The sequence below is a fragment of the Panthera onca genome, chromosome A1 (assembly GCF_046562875.1).
Source record: "Panthera onca isolate mPanOnc1 chromosome A1, mPanOnc1 haplotype 2, whole genome shotgun sequence".
Classification (NCBI taxonomy): domain Eukaryota; kingdom Metazoa; phylum Chordata; class Mammalia; order Carnivora; family Felidae; genus Panthera; species Panthera onca.
In genome coordinates, this window is record NC_138339.1 from 41,190,031 (window position 1) to 41,211,465 (window position 21,435).

Below are 21,435 nucleotides of genomic sequence, written 5' to 3' on the forward strand. Positions count from 1 at the left end.
TTTTGATCTCCAATCAAAAGGCATAAAATTGGGACTTCTGGGAGAGAGGGCATAGTAGGAGGACCCTAAACTCACCTCATCCCATGAATACAACTAGCTAACACTCACAATGACCCAGAAAAGAACCCAAACACTGGCAGGACAACTGCACAATTAAATGTAGTGAAGAGGCCACACTGAAGGGATAGAAAGGGCAGAAACGCTGGGGAGCTAACCCTGCATGTCTGGCCACAGGAGGGAGGGAACCAGGGTGCAGAGAGGGGCAAGAAACAGTGTCACACCCCTGCATAGGGAAGATGAATCTCCATAGTACGGGCTATGAAAGTTAGAAGTGCTGAATTTTGTGAGTTTTTACAAACCAGTGGGACTTAAAGCCTGGAACTTTAAAAATCAGCGGCACTGGGCTCTGGGAGAGCTCAGCTCTAGCATACTGTGTGGAGCAGTCCTGGCTGGCCCCGGTTCCCACAGCAGCTGCCCATCCCCATGTGGAAGAGGACCAGCGCCACCTTGGTAAAAGTGGCACCCACTACTTTCAAAAACAGAAGTAGCTGACTTTCCTAACACTCAGAAAGAGACACAGAGAATTAGGCAAAATGAGGAGACAGAGGAATATGTCCCAAATGGAAGAACAGGACAAAAATCACAACAAGAGACCCAAGCAAAATGGAGATAAGTAATATGCCTGTAGAGAATTTAAAGTGATGATCATAAAGATACTCACCGGACTTGAGAAAAGAGTAGAGGACATCGGTGAGATTTTATACAGAGATAAAAAAAAGAAGCAATCCGAAATGAAGAACACAGTATGTGAAATTAAAAATACACTTGATGGAATGAATAGCAGGCTAAGGGAAGCAGAGGAATGAATTAATGTCCTAGAAGACAAAGCAGTGGAAACTAATCAAGCTGAGCGAGTGAGAGAAAATATAATTATGCAAAATGAGAACAGACTTAGAGAACTCGATGACTTTCTCAAGTGTAGTAACATTCACTTTAGAGGGATCCCAGAAGAAGAGAGAGAAAAGGTGGCAGAAATTTTATTGGAAAAAATAATAGCTGATAATTTGCCTAATCTAGGGAAGGAGACAGATATCCAGATCAAAGAGGCACAGAGATCCCCTAACAAAATCAATCCAAGCAGGTCCATACCAAGACACTTGGTAACTAAAATGGCAAAAAGCAGTGATAAAGGAAAAAAATTAAAAGTGGTAAGAGAAAGAAAGCAGTTAATACAAGGGAAACCATAAGGCTATCAATGAATTTTTCAGCAGAAACATTGCAAGCCCGAAGGATGTGGCATAATCTACTCAAAATGCTGAAAGGGAAAAATCTGCAGCCAAGAATACTCTAGCCAGAAAGGCTATCATTCAGAGTAGAAGGAGAGATACAAAGTTTCTCAGACAAACAAAAACTAAAGGAGTTCATGACCACTAAATTAGCCCTACAAGAAATATTAAAGGGGATTCTTGGAATGGAAAGGAAATATGGTAAGTGAGAGTATGAAAAGAAAGAAACACAAAAGCAGCAAAATTAAGTATATCTGTAAAAATTAGTCAAGAGATTCAAAAGAGATGCAAAATAAAACAGTGTAAGAGGGAAGAGCAGTAAAGAATGGGTTCAAACTTAAGCAACCATCAACTTCGTGTACACTGCTATAGGCATAAGATGTTATACACAAACCTAATGGTAACCACAAATCAAAAACCAGTAATAGATATGCAAAGAATAGAGAAAGGAATCCAAGCATGTCACTAAAGGAAGTCAACAAACCTTGAAGGAGAGCAAGAGAAGAAAGGATCAGAGAAAAACTACAAAAAACAGCCACAAAACAAATAATAAAATGGCAATAAATACTTATCTAGTAATAATTACTTTGAATGTAAATAGACTAAACACTCCAATCAAAAGACATAGGGTGACAAAGTGGATAAAAAAAAATAAGACTCACCTATATACTGCCTACAAGAGACTCACTTTGGACCTGAAGTCACCTGCAGATTGAGAGTGAGGGGATGGAGGGATATTTATCATGCACATGGAAGTCAAAAGAAAGCCAGGGTAGCAATACTTATATCAGACAAAATTGACTTTAAAACAAAGGCTGTAACAAAAGACAAAGAAGGACACTAGATAGTAAAAATAAAAGGGGACAATCCAACAAAAAGACATGACAATTGTAAATATTTACGCAGTCAACATAGGAGAACCCAAATACATAAAACAGTAACAAACAGAAAGGAACTAATCGATACTAATACAGTAATAGTAGGGGACTTTAACACATCATTTACATCAAGAGACAGATCATCCAAGCAGAAAATCAACAAGGAAATAGTGGCTTTGAATGACACACTGGAACAGATGGATTTAACAGATATATTCAGAACATTCCAACCTAAAACAGCAGAATGCACTTTTTTCAAGTGCACGTGACACATTCTCCAGAATAGATTACATATTAGGCCACAAAATAAGACTCAGCATATTCAAAAAGATTGAAGTCATACCATGCATCTTTTCTGACCACAATGCTATGAAACTAGAAGTCAACCACAAGAAAAAACCTGGAAAGAGCACAATTACATGGAGGCTAAGTAACACAAAAAATGAATGGGTCAACCAAGGAATCAAAGAAGAAATAAAAAATTACATGGAAAGAAATGAAAATGAAAACACAATGGTCCAAAACCTTTGGGATGCAGCAAAAGTGGTCCTAAGAGGGAAGTATACAGCAATGCAGACCTACTTCAAGAAGCAAGAAAAATCTCAAATATGCAACCTAATGTTACACATAAAGGAGCTAGAAAAAGAACAAACAAAACCCAAAACCAGAAGAAAGAAGAAATAATAAAGATAAGAGCAGAAATAAATGATATACTGGGGTGCCTGGGTGGCTCAGTCGGTTAAGACTTGGACTTCAGCTCAGGTCATGATCTCACAGTTCGTGGGTTCGAGCCCTGCACAGGCTCTGTGCTGACAGCTCAGAGCCTGGAGCCTGCTTCCAATTCTGTGTCTGCCTCTCTGTCCCTCCCCTGCTCTGTCTCTCTCTGTCTCTCAAAAATAAATAAATGTTAAAAAAATTAAAAAAGAAAGAAAGAAATGGTATAGAAACCAAAAACAAAATAAAACAAAATTGATCGAACAGATCAATGAAACCAGGAGCTGATTCTTTGCAATGATCAACCAAGTTGATAACCTCTAGCCAGACGCATCCAAAAAATAAGAAAGAGGACCCAAACAAAATCACTAATGAAAGAGGAGAAATAACAAGCACCACAGAAATATAAACAATTGTAAGAAGATATTATGAAAAACTTACATGCCAACAAATTGAACAACCTAGAGGAAATAGATAAATTCTAAGAAACATACAGCCTACCAAAACTGAAGCAGGAAGAAACAGAAAATTTGAAGAATGACTATCAGCAAAGAAATTGAATCAGTAATCAAAAGACTCCCAAAAAACAAAAGTTCAGGACCAGATGGCTTCACAGGCAAATTCTACTAAACATTTAAAGAAGAGTTAATACCTATTTCTTTAATTTTTTAATGTTTATTTATTTTTGAGAGAGAGAGAGAGAAAGAGAGAACATGAGCAGGGAGTGGCACAAAGAGACTGAGAGAGAGAGAATCCGAAGCAGGCTCCCACTGTCAGCACAAAGTTCAACGTGTGGCTCAAACTCATGAACCAAGAGCTCATGACCTGAGCTGAAGTCAGATGCTCAATGGACTGAGCCACCCTGCTACCTCAAGTTAACACCTATTCTCAAACTATTCCAAAAAGTAGTAGAAAAAAGAAAACTTCCAAATTCATTCTATGAAGCCAGAACTACTTTGATAACCAGATACAGACACCACAAGAGGCACCTGGGTTGTTTAGCAGGTTAAGCATCGACTCTTGATTTCAGCTCAGGTCATGACCTCAGGGTCATGTGATTGAGCCCTGCATCTGACTCCATGCTGGGCACAGCCTGCTTAGGATTTTCTCTCTCCCCCTTTCTCTCTGCCCCTTCCCCATTCACACACACTCTCTCTCTCTCAAAATAAATACACAAACCTTTAAAAAGCCACCACAAAAAAAGAGAACTACAAGCCAATATTTCTGATGAACATAGATGCAAAAATCTTCAACAAAAATACTAGCAAACCAAATCCAGAATACATTAAAAAATTCATCCACCATGATAAAGTGAGATTTACTCCTGGGATGCAAAGTTGGTTCAATATCTGCACATCAATCCACGGGATGCATCACATCAATAAGAGGAGATTTTCAACTTCTCCAGGCATTTGGGAAATGCCAAAAAAATAATTTTACTTATGCCTCATGCCTACTAAGATCACTACTATTAAAAAAAAAACAAAACAGAAAATAACAACTGTTGGTCAGGATGCAGAGAAATTAGAATCCTTGTGTTTTGTGGGTGGGAATGCAAAATAGTACCGTCATCTGTGGGACACAATATTTTGGTTTCTCAAAAATTTTAAAATAGAATTACCATATGATCTCGCAATTCTACTTCAAAATATATTTCCAAAAATAATGAAATGAGGATCTTGAACGAATATTTGCACACTCATGTTTATAACAGCGCTATTCTCAATAGTCAAGAGGTGAACATAATCCAAGTGCCCATCAATAGATGAACTGATAAAAGGAAATGGGGCAGGTCCCACAATGGAATATTTCTCAGCCTTAAAAAGGAAGAAAATCCTGACACATACTATACCATGGATAAATCTTGAAGATATTATGCTAAATGAAACAAGCCAGTCACAAAAAGATGAACACTGCATGATTGCCTTCCTATAAAATTCATAGAAATAGGCAAATTCATAGAAATAGAAACTAGAACCTTGACTGCCATGGGCTTTGGGGAGGAGAAATAGGCAGTTGTTCAATGAGTGTAGAGTTTTAGTTTTAAAAGATAAACAATTTCTGGAGATTAGTTTGTACAACAATGTGAATATTTTTAACATTGCTGACTTGCACAGTTGGAGGAGGAGGAGATGATGAATTTTGGTTATTTGTTTTTTACCACAACAAAAAATAATTTTAAAAACTATTAGGGCAAATTAAAAAGTTAAGGAAAATTAGAGAATATAAAATCAATATTTAAAAAATCCATTGTATTTCTATGCTCTAGTGATGAATAATTCCCCCCTCAAATTAAGAAAAACAATTCCATTTACCACAGCATCAAAAGAGAGAAATGTTTAGAAATAAATTTAAGCAATGAAACTACTTGTACACTGAGAACTTAAAAAATATGTATTACTAAGAATCAGACCTATAAATACAGAGAGCAAAGTGATGGATGAAAGAGAAAGACAAAGGGACAAAATGGGTGAAGACTGGGAGATATCGGATCCCAGTGATGGATGAATGAGTCATGGGAACAAAAGGCACAGCATAAATAATAGTCAATGTTACTGTAATAGTGTTGTTTCCTTGAGAGGTGGTAGATACACTTGTAATGAGCATAGCATTAAGTGCAGAGGTATTGAACCACTATATTGTACACTTGAAATCAATCTTGTGTGGCAACTATCCTCAATTAAAAACATTTTTTTAAAAAGGAGCATATACATACACACTGGGTTTTTTGAGAGACAAAATTTTTTAAGAAAATTAAAAGGCACTGCTAAAAGAAATTAAAGAAGACCTAAAGGAATGTAAAGAGATCACATGTTCATAGCTTGGAAGACTTAATCTTGTTAAAATAGCAATAATCCCTAAAACATTTAGGGACATTTAAGGTAATCCTAATCACAATTCCCACTGTCTTTTTTTTTTTTTGCTGAAATTGACAATCTAATACTAAAACTCATATTGGATTCCAAGGGCCCCTGTGTAGCCAAAACGATCTTGAAAAAACATAAAGTTAGAGGATTTACATATCCAGATTTAACACACACTACAAAGTTATAGTGATAAAAAGGTGTGGTACTGGCATAAGGATAGACACATAGAGCAATAGAATAGAGTAAGGACTCAAAATAAATGCATACGCATATGTTCAATTGATATCTTATGACTTTATTGTTGTAGTGCAGCTTCGGGTTTACAATGAAATTGAGAGGAAGGTACAGAGATTTCCTTTACATTCCCTGCCCCGACACGTGCATAGCCTCCTCCATTATCAACATCACTCACCAGAATGGTGTATTTCTACCAAGGGTACGTCTACACTGACACATCGTAATTACCCCAAATCCATAGTTTTCCTTATGGTGTATTCTTGGTGTTGCACACTGTATAAGGATGGACAAAAATTTAGTGAAATGTATTTATCATTATAATATCATAACAGATTCTTTTCAGTGGCCTAAATATCCCCTGTGTTCTACCTATTTATGCCTCTCCCCTGATGACTACTGAACTTTGTACAGTCTCCATAGTTTTACCTTTTCATGAATGCCGTATGGTTGGAATCATATAATATATGCCTTTTCAGATTGTGTTCTTTCAATTAGCAATATGCATTTAAGTTTCCTCTGCGTCTTCATAGCTTGACAGTTCATTTCCTTTTATTGCTGAATAATATTCTGTTGTCTGGATTACCATAGTTTTTTTTTTTTTTTTAACTCCATTCACATATTGAAGGACATCTTGGTTGCTTCCAAGTTTTGGCAATTACGGATAAAGCTACTACATTAAGATGTTTATGTAGACATAAAATTTCAACTCCTTTAGGTAAATACCAAGGAACACAATCAATGGATCATAGAGTAAGAGAATGTTTAATTTTGTAAGAAATGGCAAAATTGTCTTCCAAAGTGGCTGCAGCATTTCGCATTCCCATCAGCAACGTATGAGAGTTCCTCTGGCTCCACATCTTCTTCAGCATTTGGTGGTGTTGATAGCCACATGCAAACGTTTAACTGTGTACCCATAATTCGTTCCATATATAAAAATTAACTTAAAATGAATCAAAGGTTTAAATGCCAGTACTAATACTAGGAAACTCTTAAAAGGAAGCCTAGTTGTAAATATTCATGAGCTGGGATTAGGCAGTAATTCTTACATATTAACACCAGAGCACGAGCAACAAAAGAAAAAAGATACGTTGGAAATCATAAAATTAAAAAGAAATTTGTTGCATCAAAGGACACTATTAAGAAAGTAAAAAAGACAACCCCCCAATGGAATAATGGCACACTTGCAAGTCATATATCTGATAAGGGTCTAGTATCTAGAGTATATAAAGAATACTACCAAGTCGAAAACAAAAAAGACAAACAACTTAATTTAAAAATGGGCAAAGGATTTGAACAGACATTTCTACAAAGAAGGTACACAAATGGCCAATAAACATGTGAAAAGATGTTCAACACTGTTGATCACAAGGGAAATGTAAATCAAACTACAATTAAATTATGCTTCAAACCTGCTAGGATGAATATAATTTTTTAAAAAATACACAATTGTGATTTGGATGAGGATATGCAGACACTGGAACATTCATTCAATCCTGGTGGGCATGTGAAAGGGTGTGCCCACTGTGGAAAACAGTTTGACATTTCCTCAAAAATGTTACAGATAGTTATCACATGATATTCTACTTCCAAGTATATGTCCGTGAGAAATGAAAATTTATGGTCACAAAAAAACTTGCGCAAGAACATTCAGAACCACATTATTCATAAAAGCCAATTAGTAGATACGATCCAAATGTCTATAAGCTGATGAATGGGTAAACAAAATGTGGCATATCCATAGATGGAATATTATTCAGTCATAAAAAGGAAAAAAGTACTGATAACATGCTACAATGTAGTTAAACTTTGAAAACACTGTGCTGAGGGCAGGAAATCATTCACAAAAAACCATACACAGTAAATAAATAAATAAATAAATAAATAAATAAATAAATAGATTTTCATATGAAAATCAAATACAGGGGCGCCTGGGTGGCTCAGTCGGTTGAGCGTCCGACTTCAGCTCAGGTCACGATCTCGCGGTCCGTGAGTTCGAGCCCCGCGTCGGGCTCTGGGCTGATGGCTCAGAGCCTGGAGCCTGCTTCCGATTCTGTGTCTCCCTCTCTCTCTGCCCCTCCCCCGTTCATGCTTTGTCTCTCTCTGTCTCAAAAATAAATAAACGTTAAAAAAAAAAAATTAAAAAAAAAATTAAAAAAAAAAAAAAAAAGAAAATCAAATACATATTGTAGGATTCCTGTATGTGAAATGTCCAAATAGGCAAATTCACAGAGACAAGAAATAGATGAATGGTTGCCAGGAATTAATAGGTGGGCAATTGGGAATTATGTGGTTGTTTTTTTTTTGTTTTTTGGAAGGAAGTAGATGATGGAAAAGTGTTGCAATTAGTGATGATGACGGCACAACATTGTGAATGAATATATGCTATATAATATGTAATCTTATGTTTCCAAATGGCAAATTTTAAGTTTTGTGAATTTTATCTCGATATAAGAAAACACTGTATTTTCTTTATCACATGCCAAATTTTAAATATTGTTAAATTTCCTGTGTCTCACTTTTGTTATGGCTAAAATACAGAGCTGATGTCACGAGATTCCTTTAAGAACTAAGCTGCATAACATGGGGGATGTGGGAAGCTAACTTACAAAGCTTATGTGGAAAATAGTTACGCAGGGAGGCAGAATTCCCATCACTGATGGATACTAACTTCCACCAAGTAACCCAAAGTTCCTAGAAGACAGTAGTAGTATCTGCTTTGCTTACCCACTTTTCTCAAAATAGGAGTGATTTTTAAAAAATAATATGTTAAATAAGAGGGAAAACAATACATGTATACATTTACCGGCATTCACTGAATGACGTTTTTTATACGTGTCCTCTATAATGAAAAAGGCTATGAAAGCAGCTGAATGCACTTTTATGACATAGCTCTAATGTCTACATTCTACTGGACACTTTCATTAAGAATTAATACTAAAGATGTATGGGGTGCTTAGGCGGCTCAGTCGGTTAAGCATCTGACTCTTGATCTCAGCTCAGGTCTTGATCTCAGGGTCGTGAATTTCAAGCCCTATGTTGGGTTCCATGCTGGACATGAAGCCTACTTAAAAAAAAAAACAACAGAGAATTAATACTAACGATGTATATGAATATGTGACTCCCACATAGATCACTCTTCTAGAGGTAGAAATGTTTAGTGAAAAGGAGAGCAGGCCTGATAATGTAGTAGATTGATACTTATCTTCTAGTAATCAATCTACATTTCTGCAAATGTACAGAATGTAATTCTACATTACAATCAAACTTTAAATGAACACATGGCCACCCAAATAAAGGCTGCTTCTTTTGGGCTGAGAGATGAAAGAAATGGAGACACATCAGACTTGGACAACAAATGGATAGACTGCATTGATGAAGGCAGAGCTGCCTGGTACCCCAGGATCACCAACCTATCTCTTGACTGATTTGTAAGAGAGAAAGAATATAATTTTTCTCCCACACCTCAGAAATTTTATGATATCTTTGAATAGGATCTCCAAGTCATGCAATGATAGACAGACCTATGTTTTAGAATTTAAGTCCTTATTGCCTAACATTTGTAATCATAAGATTAACCGGGAGTACATATTAGAATTCAAGTTCTCAGATCCCTCTCCTGGAGGTTTTGATTCTTTAGGATATAGAGGAGCCCAAGTGTCTGTGTTTTTAATAAATGCACAAATAATGTATTATTTATTCATTTTTGAAAAGATTTCTTTAATTATAGTTACTAGAAGCATTCATGTCTTTTCACCCAGTAACCAAAGAAGAAAAAGGTATTTTAATAAGGATAATATCACTGAACATTGGATTGATTGAAATATTTATTATTTTAAGTTGTATTAGGTTTTATGTTAAGAAATACAAAATTAAGATAGTTTTTCAATTGTCATTGAATAATTGAACATAGAGAAGGAAAACCTTTCAATCATAGGCTCATGGAAAAATTCTTCAACATCCTATATTCCATCTTATATGCCATAGAAGTCTTTGTATGATTTTCTAGGAATTTAAAACTCTGACTGAGGCCGTTCTCGCTGGTTGTAGAATCTACCACAAAATTGGATCGCAATAAAAGGTATTGGAATGTGTAGCGCAGGCAGAATCAGCATCTACCATAATGACTAAAATCAAACGCTCCACCACTTTCGCTGCAAAGAAAGAAAAATAGAAAGAAAAAGAAATCATTAAAAGAACATTTAAAATTACCCAAGTATTTCACTAAGTGCTTCTCAATGAGGAGCATTTGAAAATGGGACAGTGTGGAGAGGCTGTGCCACAAGCAGATGGGCTTCTGCCCTGCAACCCTGCCCATGTTCCCTCCACCTGAGGCTGCTTAGCTCTTCCTACACACTCAGTCCTGACTCGGTCTTGGAACCCGCAAAGAGCCAAGAGAGGAGAGGATTAGAGATTTTCAGATTAAATGAGAGGATATATCTGTGATATTTGCCATTTTGGCAAGGCAGAAAGCTTGACACAACTTCACTCCTTTTGAATGACGGATACATGAAGGGGGTTTAGATGGAAGGTTCCAGAATGCCCTGCTTCTAAGAAGGGTTTGGAGTAAGTCATGGAGGTCCAGAGACAGAGGAGAGCCTCAGAGGAGTCCTTCTTAGCATGAGTGGGCTAATCCACTGTGATGGATTTCAGAGTTCTGTCACTATAGGTCATAATAGGATTTCTTGCTCAATTATGCTCAAGTTAGCTTGCAGCCACATCATGGAGACTACCATTTATCATCTGGACTTTGGAATTATATCAGTCATTAGACTGCCATTAGTAAATAATAATAATTAAATTAAGTTCAATATATTGATTTCTACATTTACAGAATACCAGCAGAGTTATATTTCAGAGGTCTGATACAAAACTACTTTTAGAAATGAGAATTTCAGGAAAAGGCACAAGTGTGTTTCTGAGGCTTTTACAGAGATAGTAGTTATTTTCTGTGGCGAGGCTATCAAAAACATGGGTTTTCCTATAATTTTAGGATGGTTTCATTATTATTTCGGAAGAGCCATATTTAGTCTTGTGTTCTTACAATAGTTCACTGCAGAAAATGCATATATTGGAATAAGTTTGGCCATTGGTTGCACAGACTGGATCCATTTCTCTTGTGCAAAAATGTAACTGATGTACATACACATCACAGTTTGGCTGTTAAACACAAAGAGACAACATACAATGCATCAGGAACTTTTTAAATCGAATGTTCTTTATTCTTAATACAAAACACCATACACCAAAATGGAATAAATATATTCTATATTGAGGTTGAAAAATAAACATCAAGGTACCCACGGTCCACTTACATACAAAATATTATTAGTATATTTCTACGAACCCAACATTATTTTTATAAAAAACATACAAATGGCTGAATATGTTTTTAGAATTCAGCCACTCTGCCTCCACTTCTCATACTTGGATCAGATTTCCCCAGTTGAACCTTGATCAATGAGGGTCTTAGATGTATAGACCCTCCCCTCCCACACAGTTGAAAATCCACATATAACTTTTGACTCCCCCAAAACTTAGATACCAATACCCTACTGTTGACCAGAAGCCTTAGGATAATATAAACAGCCAGCTAACACATATTTTGTATGTTATATATACTATATATGATATTCTTACAATAAACTAAGCTAGAGAAAAGAAAATTTAAGAAAATCGTAAGATTGCACTGTCTTGTAAAAAATGTGTGTATAAGTGGGCTCATGCAGTTTAAACTTAGGCTGTTTAAAAGTCAACCATATTTCACACTGCAAGAAATCTTTCTCAATAGTTTCACTATTAGATAATCTGGTAGTTTCAGATTATCACCACATTTGTATGAATTCATACATATGAGTGTTTGCATATTTGCAGATGTGTATGTAACCGTATAGATATGCATATAATGTGCATAATGATGGCAATACTGGCTATTTACATAAATAAACAATAATATGTGTATTCTTACACAACCTGCTTTTTAAATGTCTTTGTAACTTTTATCTGTTCACACATTTGGAACTGCAGCTCATTTTCCTCATTTCTATGTAAGAATCCACTCTGTGAATGTATGATAATTATTATTTTACCCACTGTTACGTGAAAAATTGGGTTGTTGGTTTTTTAATCTTCCTGTTTTGCTAGGATAAACAATTCTACTTTAAGCAGCCCTTAATCCATAGCAGCCACTTGTCTATATAACAAGGCTTATGGCCAGTAACGGAATTTTTAAGGAATGGGATATTTTTACCTTGTCTTTAATGTCAAATGATTTTATATGGCTGGCACGATTCTGTTTCTTGAACTCAGCGTAATAAATAACACAGTTTGTTTGTTACTTTTGAAAAATCATCCTGTTGTACATATCATAACTTGCTGCTAAAACTTACAGTATAAAACTTAAAGGTTTACCTTTTCAATTCCCAAAGTAATGAGTATTAACTTACGAGTCTACGAATTTCTGGTGAAGGTTCAAAACCAGTTTCTGCAACCAACCCACAAACACACAAATTAAAAATAAGAAGAGGAAGAGGAGAAAACCATTAGAGTCTTTGGTGAGAAGTACCCATATATTTTAGTAGCAAAGTATTATGCAAATTGCCTAATAAGGACCCTGCAAATAATGAGATGAGCCTTTTACAGCAGTATCAAAACAGTAAATTCACAAAATAAATTCAAATATAGAAACATAATCCCAAATCTCATTCTGTGAAAACAGTCTTATGTATTATTTAATAATCACCAAACCCTCCTGTGAAGATACTATAGTTGTGGTTTGTTTCCCTTCCCCCCCCCCCCATTTTTATAGATGAGACATCCTAGTTGGAGAAGACAATGGCTTGCTTGGTGCCATTTATATGCTTTGCAAAAAGTCACTTAATATGAAAATTAATTATTATTTAATTAATTAGTACTCAGGTATAATATCAGGGATCTACCCAATACCTCAAAGCTACTTTATTCTGAAATTTATGGGCCACCTTGGGCTTTAAGGAACATAAGTTGTCAGCAGAGGAATCAATGAGTTCTCTCCTTGCACAAGGCCTTGATTTAGAGCTGGCAAACAACAAATTAGATTTTCAAGGAATGTCAGACCTAGAAGACATCATTACTTTTCACACTCCGCTTTTAGCAACCATGGAACCTGACCTCCAAAAAGGAAAAAAAAAAAAAAAAAGGTAAATATCTTTATTTGTAGATGAACAAAATCTAAGTTCTACCACTCATTGTAACCCACCTCTTCGTCTCCACCTCTCTAAGGTGGGAAATGAGATAAAGCAAACCGCTGATGCAATTTTATAAGATATTTCTAACATACTCTGTTTCATTTTGTCAATTTAAGATTTGTACACCCTAGGGGCACCTGAGTGGCTCAGTCCTGATATCCGCTCAGGAAACGATCTCATCATTCGTGAGATCAAGCCCTGAGTTGGGCTCTGTGCTGACAGTTTGGAGCCTGCCTAGGATTCTCTGTCCCTCTCAGTAAATAAGTAAACATTTAAAAAAATTTAAAGATTTATAAACCCTATAAATCAACCTCCTCCATTTCTAGATAATAGCAGTTGTTTGCTGCATTTCTAAAATAATGTGAAATGCTTCATCCAGTACTAAAAAATGTACTCACCAGAATAATGAGGAAATGCCAGGGCAGTGATAAAAATAGCTTTGATCCATGTCGAGAAGAAAGACATTTTACCAAGTCTGTGGAAGAAACCCATAGAGACGTTTATAACACACGGCACAGGGACAAACTGCCCATTTCCAAATGAAGCTTTCTTATAGGTGAAGGGGCTTTTCCACATTCCTCAATTCCTACTTAGAGTGGACTTTTCCCTTTTTCCTTCCCACAGCCCACAGTATCAACAAGACATACATAGTAACAGAAGACCTTGTAGGGGCTTGAGAGGAACACCAGGAAAGTCCTCTGTGCATATTTAAGTAGGAGCTGTTTACTCTCCCAACCCTTGGCTCAGCCCACAAGGAGCCGTGCTGCACTTAAGGAAATATGCACTTTGGAATCTTAGTTTTTCACTAGAAAATAGAAACCATTATTTCGGGAAGGACTGACCCTAGAGCAGTCCTCCCATCCATGCAACATACCACAACTCTCTTCACAGAGTCCCCACCTGACCCACCCGACACAGAGAAGACAGTGGCAAGTGGGATCTGCACGGTCACATAGGGACTGTGCCTATTTGGTTCATCTTCCTTCTCAACTAGCTCCACCCAGCTGAGGAATCTTCTTTATTAATCTGATGGTAAGGACCTTAATGAGGATGAGTTGGCTCACGGCAGGTAAGATGCTGAGGTACTCTGTGTTCTGCCTAGAGGCTGTAAATAAAATAGCTGTGAAAGATGCCTCACATGTGAACTCTCAATAGATCTTCTCTAAACAGGAGGTTTGGGACAATTTGAGCAGAGGTGTCCCCAAATATGGGGAGGAGAGAGTAATAGTGCTTTGAAAACCCACGATAGAGAAGAGATGTGAAAGCTTTCTACGCTATTGAGTTGGGGAGAAAAGGAGAATCAAAGCAAGAAGAGGAGAAAGCGTTTGGGGAGCTACAATTGGACACATAACCTAGCCTCTTAGTATTTTGCAATACCAGGAAGCACATTGGACTTAATTGGATATTTGATTTGCAGTAACCTTTTTATTTTGAGATCAAGGGAGATTCTTTCCTAAAGCCTTAGGAGTCCTCACGTTCTCATGTTCCTTTTAACCGATTTCCCCTAATGGGAACATCTTGTACAACTAAAGTACAAATTCACAACCCAGAATGTTCAAGAAGCTCCTACGTGAGCATCAGAACAGCCTGCCTTAGGGACCTGGGCTAGAGGACAGCGTGTGCCCTGAATTATATGATGAATAATTTGATCTTTACCTCAGAGTGAAGCGAAAGACCCTGTAGGGTTTGAAGTAGGACAAAACTGAATCAGAGATATTTAATGAATCTTCTTTGCAGTCTGGCTCAGTGGCAAGAGTTTTGGCAGATGAAAGTCTTGAGATCAAATCCCATTTACCACTGGGTAACCTTGACAAAATATTCAGACCTTCTAGTCCAAAACTTCCTAACTTTAAAAGTGAGCATCATTTCTGTCTCATAGGTTTGTCATAAATATTGAGGATAAAGTATTAAAACAGTCTGCACCCTGGTTGTGCGTCAGACTTAACATTTGTCACCCTAATCTAACCTGCCATTTTTTTTTTATCAGTGAAGAAAGCCAGGATTTAGAAAAGAATCTTGGAGTCTACCACTGTTCCATGCCGACTTAGTGGGAGGGTACCAAATCTGCTAAGTGCAAGAACTTTTCCCCTGTTATAATAAAGTGACTATTTACATTAGTTCTTGGAAATATTTACATAGACACCATCAGAGATATTTGGGCAGGCAAATCCTTTTGACACATTTGTGGGAAACTAAACTGAAGTTGAGTTATCGTGAAGCCTATGTCTCACCCACTGAACTTTTTCTCTTACAAGTATTGATCAGCAGAGATTAAGAGCCAGAGACACTGCCTATGATGCACAATAGGCCACACGTTTTTTTAAATTAACCGTGAAAGAGAATGCTAAAAGTATGGATTATTTAATGTAGATCTGTCTTTTTTCAAAATGTTTAATATGCATAAATATTTGAACATATGCATAATGTACAAATATTTTATATACAACTACACTAAAATCACACAAATACATCTTTATTGGTATATATAGCTAATGCATGTGTATGTATATTTATGTGTTCATGCGTGTATCTATATCTACATATAATATATGTAAGAACACATATATAATAACACACATATATGCAATAATATGCATTGGTGTTATATACATACCATATAGATGTATATATACTTATATACATATACACATACATATAAAAATAGTATATGCACATATACCATGTACTATACATACATATAGATGATACACACTACATATACACACTATATAAATATATACACACAGATATACACGTATGTCTAAGTAAATTGTCTAAGTGAGCCCTAATGTTATCACAAGTATCTTTACAAAAGAAAGACAGAAGAAGGATTTTTTTTAATGTTTATTTTTGAGAGAGAGACAGAGCACAAGCTGGGGAAGGCAGAGAGAGAGAGAGAGAGGGAGACACAGAATTCAAAGCCGGCTCCAGGTTCTGAGCTGTCAGCACACAGCCTAATGTTGGGTTTGAACTCACAGACTGCAAGATCATGACCTGAGCCAACGTCAGAAGCTTAACTGACTGAGCCCCCAGGTGCCCCCAAGCCCACCAGATTTGAATAAAGACATCATCCAAAGAATTCAGACACAATTAAAGTTTGTTTTAAATATTTCTTTGGGAGAGAGGACACCTCACAAGACAGAAGAAGGTTGGATGCAGACCCACCAAAGAAGAAGACCTTATGCAGATAGAGCTGAGAGAGAGTTGAAGATATTGGTCTTAAAGAATAGATAATAGATAGGGGTGCCTGGGCGGCTCAGTCGGTAAAGCGTCCGACTTCAGCTCAGGTCACGATCTCGCGGTCTGTGAGTTCGAGCCCCGCGTCGGGCTCTGGGCTGATGGCTCAGAGCCTGGAGCCTGCTACCGATTATGTGTCTCCCTCTCTCTCTGCCCTTCCCCCGTTCATGCTCTGTCTCTCTCTGTCTCAAAACTAAATAAACGTTAAAAAAAAATTTTTTTTTAAAAATAAAAAAAAAGAATAGATAATAGATAGATACAGATAGATGATAGAAGGATAGATAAAAACAAAAATAGAAGAGTAAATAAAGATATTTCTCTGTAACTAACTTTCTTCACTTAGCAGTTCAAGGTATATCTTCATAAAAATGTAAACAGATGTACACAATTCCTTTTAAGATGTTCTTGTTAAATACTTTTGCTAACAATGTTGTAATGAACATGATCATACAGATCATTATATGCTCATTCAATTCGTTCTAGACTTTTAAAAGTCGCATTTTGAGTCCAATAACATATGCAGCGTAAAATTTATAGAAAAGAGAAAATTGCTGTCCAACACACTTGTAGTCTTTTACTATGGAAAATATAAATTACAAACATGACTGTTCCTCCACACCTCATCAAATGAATGTCTTCTGAAATATTCATGTTTCCACATACACATTTAAATACACACACACACACAAAATATATATATTTGGATGATTTTGTTCAGTTGCAGAATTTCATCATTTGGGAATCAAATTAAAATTACAAGTTAATGAAGCCACAATTTCTATTTTTTTTACTTTTAACCATTTTTGTCTGCCAACATGGTTTATCTTGTTATGAGAGTTCTGAAATGTGAAGAAATTATTCTTTGCTAATTAATATAATTCATTGTGATTTTCTCCTCTGCAGAATGAGAAATTTTTGAAACTCTTTTCTGGAACCTCTTGTCATACATGGGATGTACCAGTGAACAAGTTGTTTGAAGTCGTCATGTGTGCACTTTGGACATACTGCCTGTTGTATCCATTTAGATACTCTGAATATTAAGTCTAGCTGGAAAATATTGACTACATGTTTATTTATGTCTCCTCTCCAATGTTTATGGTGCTTAGGAGATCCTGTTAGACACTGGAGGCAAAATATCCAATATATAGACACCAATATAGGCAGAATTGACCATGGGATTCTGTAGAAGCAGGCAATTTCCAATATCTAGGAAGCAAAAGAAACTATAAACCTTACAATCAGAGGCAGGTTTGGTAATCACATCTTGTAGCTGGGTACAATTGAAAAACTATGGTCAGTCAGTGAACTTTATCCTTGAGGAATTCAGAGGTAAACATGCTTAGAGTACCTCTTATGGGAAGGCATATGTCATTATCCAAATTAACAAAGTTGAAAATATACTTTCTTCTGAAAAATCAGATTCACTGATGCTGTCTGTGGGATATATTGCCTCACTTTCCAACTGTGCCTAAGTCTGAATTTGTCTTCCAAGCAAATTGCCTTGTCAAATAACAGGTAGTATAACAATGAATTTTACCATAAATAATTTAATTTAAAAACTAAATTAGAGATTTCCATTTAAAAGAGAAACCAAGGTGATGCATTTGTTGGAACCAACTATTTGATCTTACCTGAAAACAACATTTAAAAATTTGTAGCTATTTAATAGAGACCATCTAATTTCAAATAGCTTTCTCATGGTGTCACTTAAAAAAAAAAAAAACAACAAAAAAAAACCTGACATCTAGAACTGTATAGGAAATAAGTTATATCTGACCTCAAAGGGCCCATATGTTAAATCACATTTCTTTCCCTGCATTCCTAGAAATACAAATTGCAGTGACATATATAGGGAACCACCTCATTCGCTCGTGAAACTGTACCCACCGACCCAACCAATGCACAGCAGGGGGCAGAGAAAGCAGTCTCCCCTTCCCGCAGTTCTCCCCTTCTCTTGGAACTCTTGCCTCTACAGCAGAGTTGGAGGGATTCCCACATAGACACAGTACTCCTTACAAAGCCAGTGATATTCAAGAATCTTCCTCCATTCTGGGAAATTAGTCTGCAGGTTAGGGCAGTGGTTGCTGGTGGCAGGGCCCATTTGGTTATTTCTTAGTAAGCCCGTAGGGTAGGGAAGTCTGACTGCCGTCTTTCTTTAGAATATGTGGTACTTGTGACTTTTTGACATCAGTTTCGCCTTGGTTATCAACAAGAAACTCCTACTTAGTGTCCTACTATATTAGAATAGCCTTGCAAAGCAATAGGACCACAGGAGAGGGACCCCACAACATCCTGCAATGCACGTGTTGTAGCCAATTCAGTGTCAGCATTTGGTGGGGGGGGTGGGGAGGGAAGGACAATGCATTAAGGAATTCAGGGTGCCAGCAGAGTCTCCTTGACATAGCTGACAAGTTCCTCAGACTGGATGATCCTTGAGGACAAGATCATATAGTTCATTTTACACTGGCACAAGGTGCTCAAAGTGTGTGTGTGTGTGTGTGTGTATTCCAGCTTTGAGATATAATTGATATATATCATTAACTTTAAGTTGTGCAGTTTTTGATTTGATACACTTTTATATTGCAGAATGATTACCACTATAGCATTAGCTAACACCTTCATCACATCACATAATTACTTTTTCTTTTTTTTTGGATGGGAATATTTAAGATCTATACTCTTAACAACTTTCAAGTGTATAATAAGTATCATTACTGTATCACCATGCTGTACATTAGATCTCTGGAACTTACTCATCTTATAACTGAAAGTTTGTGCCCTTTGACTAACTTTGACTAACATCTCTCCATCTCTCCCAGTTTCCCTGGTAACTACCATTCTACCCTCTATTTCTTTGAGTATGGGTTTGTTTTTTTTTTTTTTTTAGATTCCACATATAAGTGATATACGGTATTTTCATCTACATTCTCATAGAAAACAGAATTCCTTCCTTTCCCATGGCTGAATTATGTTACACTGCATATATACACCCCACATCTTTATCTATTCTCTTTAATCTATTCATCCATTGACACTTAAGTTGTTTCATATCTTAATTATTCATGAATAATTCTATAGAATGGGAAAAAATATTTAAAAATCATATAGCTGACAAGATGTTAATTTCTAAAATATATAAAGAACTCATAAAACTCAATAACAACAAACTGAAACAAAAATAAAATCCCGCAAGCATCTGATTTAAAAATGGGCAAAGGCACCAAATAGACATTGTTCCAAAGAAAACATATAAATGGCCAACAGATACATAAAAAGGTGCTCCACATCACAAATCAACAGGGTAATGCAAATCAAAACCACAGTGAAGTATTGTATCATACTTGTTAGAATGGCTATTGTCAAAAACACAAGAGATAGTAAGTGTTGGCAACGTTGTGGAGTAAAATGCAACTCTTGGGCAAAGTTGGTGGGTATGCAAATTAGTACAGCCATTATGGAAAGTAGTATGGGGGCGTTCCTCAAAAAATTAAAAATAGAATTACCATACAATTGGGCAATCCCATTTCTGGGTATATAACCTGAATACATTGAGTGCACAGCACCATATTGTTACCTTAGCCATTAAGTTTCACAGTCGGCATCTAGAACTTTTTCATCTTGTCTAACTATAACTTTATACACCCTGAACAACAGTTTCCCTTTTGTCCCTCCCTCAGTCGCCTGGAAACCACCATTTTCTTCCCTGCTACTACAAGTTTGACTACTTTAGATAACTCATACAAGAGAAATCATGCCAGTATTTTGTTCTTCTGTGACTGACTTATTTCACTTAGCATAATAAGTGTCCTTATTATCTGCCAGGTCCATTCACGTTATAGCAAATGGTAGCATTTCCTTTCAATTTAAGGTTGAATACAATTCCATTGTACGTGCATATCACGTTTTCTTCATCCTTTTGTCTGTTGGTGGACATTTGGCTTGTTTCTATATTTTGATTATTGTGAATAATGCTGCAGTGAACACCGGAGTGCAGGTATCTCTTTAAGATCCTTTTTTCAATCTTTGGGATATTTACTTTGGAGTAGAATTGCTAGATCATATGGTAGATTTATCTTCAATTTTTCGAGGAATCTTCATTCTGTTTTCCATAGCTGCACCATTTTACATTCTCATCAACCATCTTAGTCCATTCATGTTGCTATAACAAAATATCACAAACTAGGTAGCTTATAACAACAAAATATTAACAGTTCTAGAGGCTGCAAAGTCTGATGTCAAAGCGCCAGTGTGGTTGCATTATGGTGAATGTTCTCTTCCTGTTTCATAGCTGGCACCTTCTCACTCTGCCCTCACCTGGGGCAGGGGGCTAGGGTTCTCTCTGGAGCCTTCCTTTTAAGGTATTAATTCCATTCACGAGGGTTCCACCTGCATTACTTAAGAACATCCCAAAGGTCTCATCTCTGGATATCATCACCTTTGGGAGTTAGGATTTAAAAATTTTTTTTAATGTTTGTTTATCTTTTTGAGAGAGACAGAGACAGGATGTGAGTGGGTTAGGGGCAGAGAGAGAGGGAGACACAGAATCCGAAGCAGACTCCAGGCTCTGAGCTGTCAGCACAGAGCCCGACGTGGGGCTTGAACTCACAAGCTGTGAGATATGACCTGAGCTGAAGTCGGACACCCAACTGACTGAGCCACCCAGGTGCCCCGGAAGTTAGGATTTTAATGTGTGAATTTGGGGAGAACACATTCCAAACATAGCACTAACAGTATACAAGGGTTCCAATGTCTCCACATCTTTGCCAACACCTGTTATCTCAAGTGCTTTGTTCATTTCTAAATCTTGTTATTTGCTTTTTGCTATTGAGTTGAAGGAGTTCCTTTTCTATTTTGAAAACTAACACCTTACCAGATATATGGTTGGCAAATATTTTCTCCCATCTATAGGTTGTATTTTCACTCTACTCATAGTCTCCTTTGTTGTACAGAAGCTTTCTAGTTGAGGTAGTCTAACTCATCTACTTTTGCTTTA

At 36.6% G+C, this 21,435-nt stretch overlaps 1 protein-coding gene across 4 annotated transcripts in view; it reads right to left on the minus strand.

Annotated features, from left to right (window-relative positions):
- Positions 1-9,741: 9,741 nt before the first annotated feature.
- LOC132680815 (sperm-associated acrosin inhibitor-like) overlaps positions 9,742-21,435 on the minus strand; it is a 118,400-nt gene continuing 106,706 nt past the window's right edge. For 2 of the 4 annotated variants that reach the window (XM_060634626.2, XM_060634624.3), the window contains 4 exons: positions 13,604-13,680; positions 12,426-12,463; positions 11,024-11,139; positions 9,743-10,133 (listed from right to left, as the gene is read on the minus strand). In XM_060634626.2, coding sequence (XP_060490609.1) covers positions 10,088-10,133; positions 11,024-11,139; positions 12,426-12,463; positions 13,604-13,670 — 267 coding nt within the window. In that variant the 5' untranslated portion in view covers positions 13,671-13,680 and the 3' untranslated portion in view covers positions 9,743-10,087. Of the gene's footprint in view, positions 10,134-11,023; positions 11,140-12,425; positions 12,464-13,603; positions 13,681-13,852; positions 13,884-14,114; positions 14,132-21,435 lie in introns of those variants that run through there. The other 2 variants (XM_060634627.2, XM_060634625.2) reach the window with 2 other exon arrangements.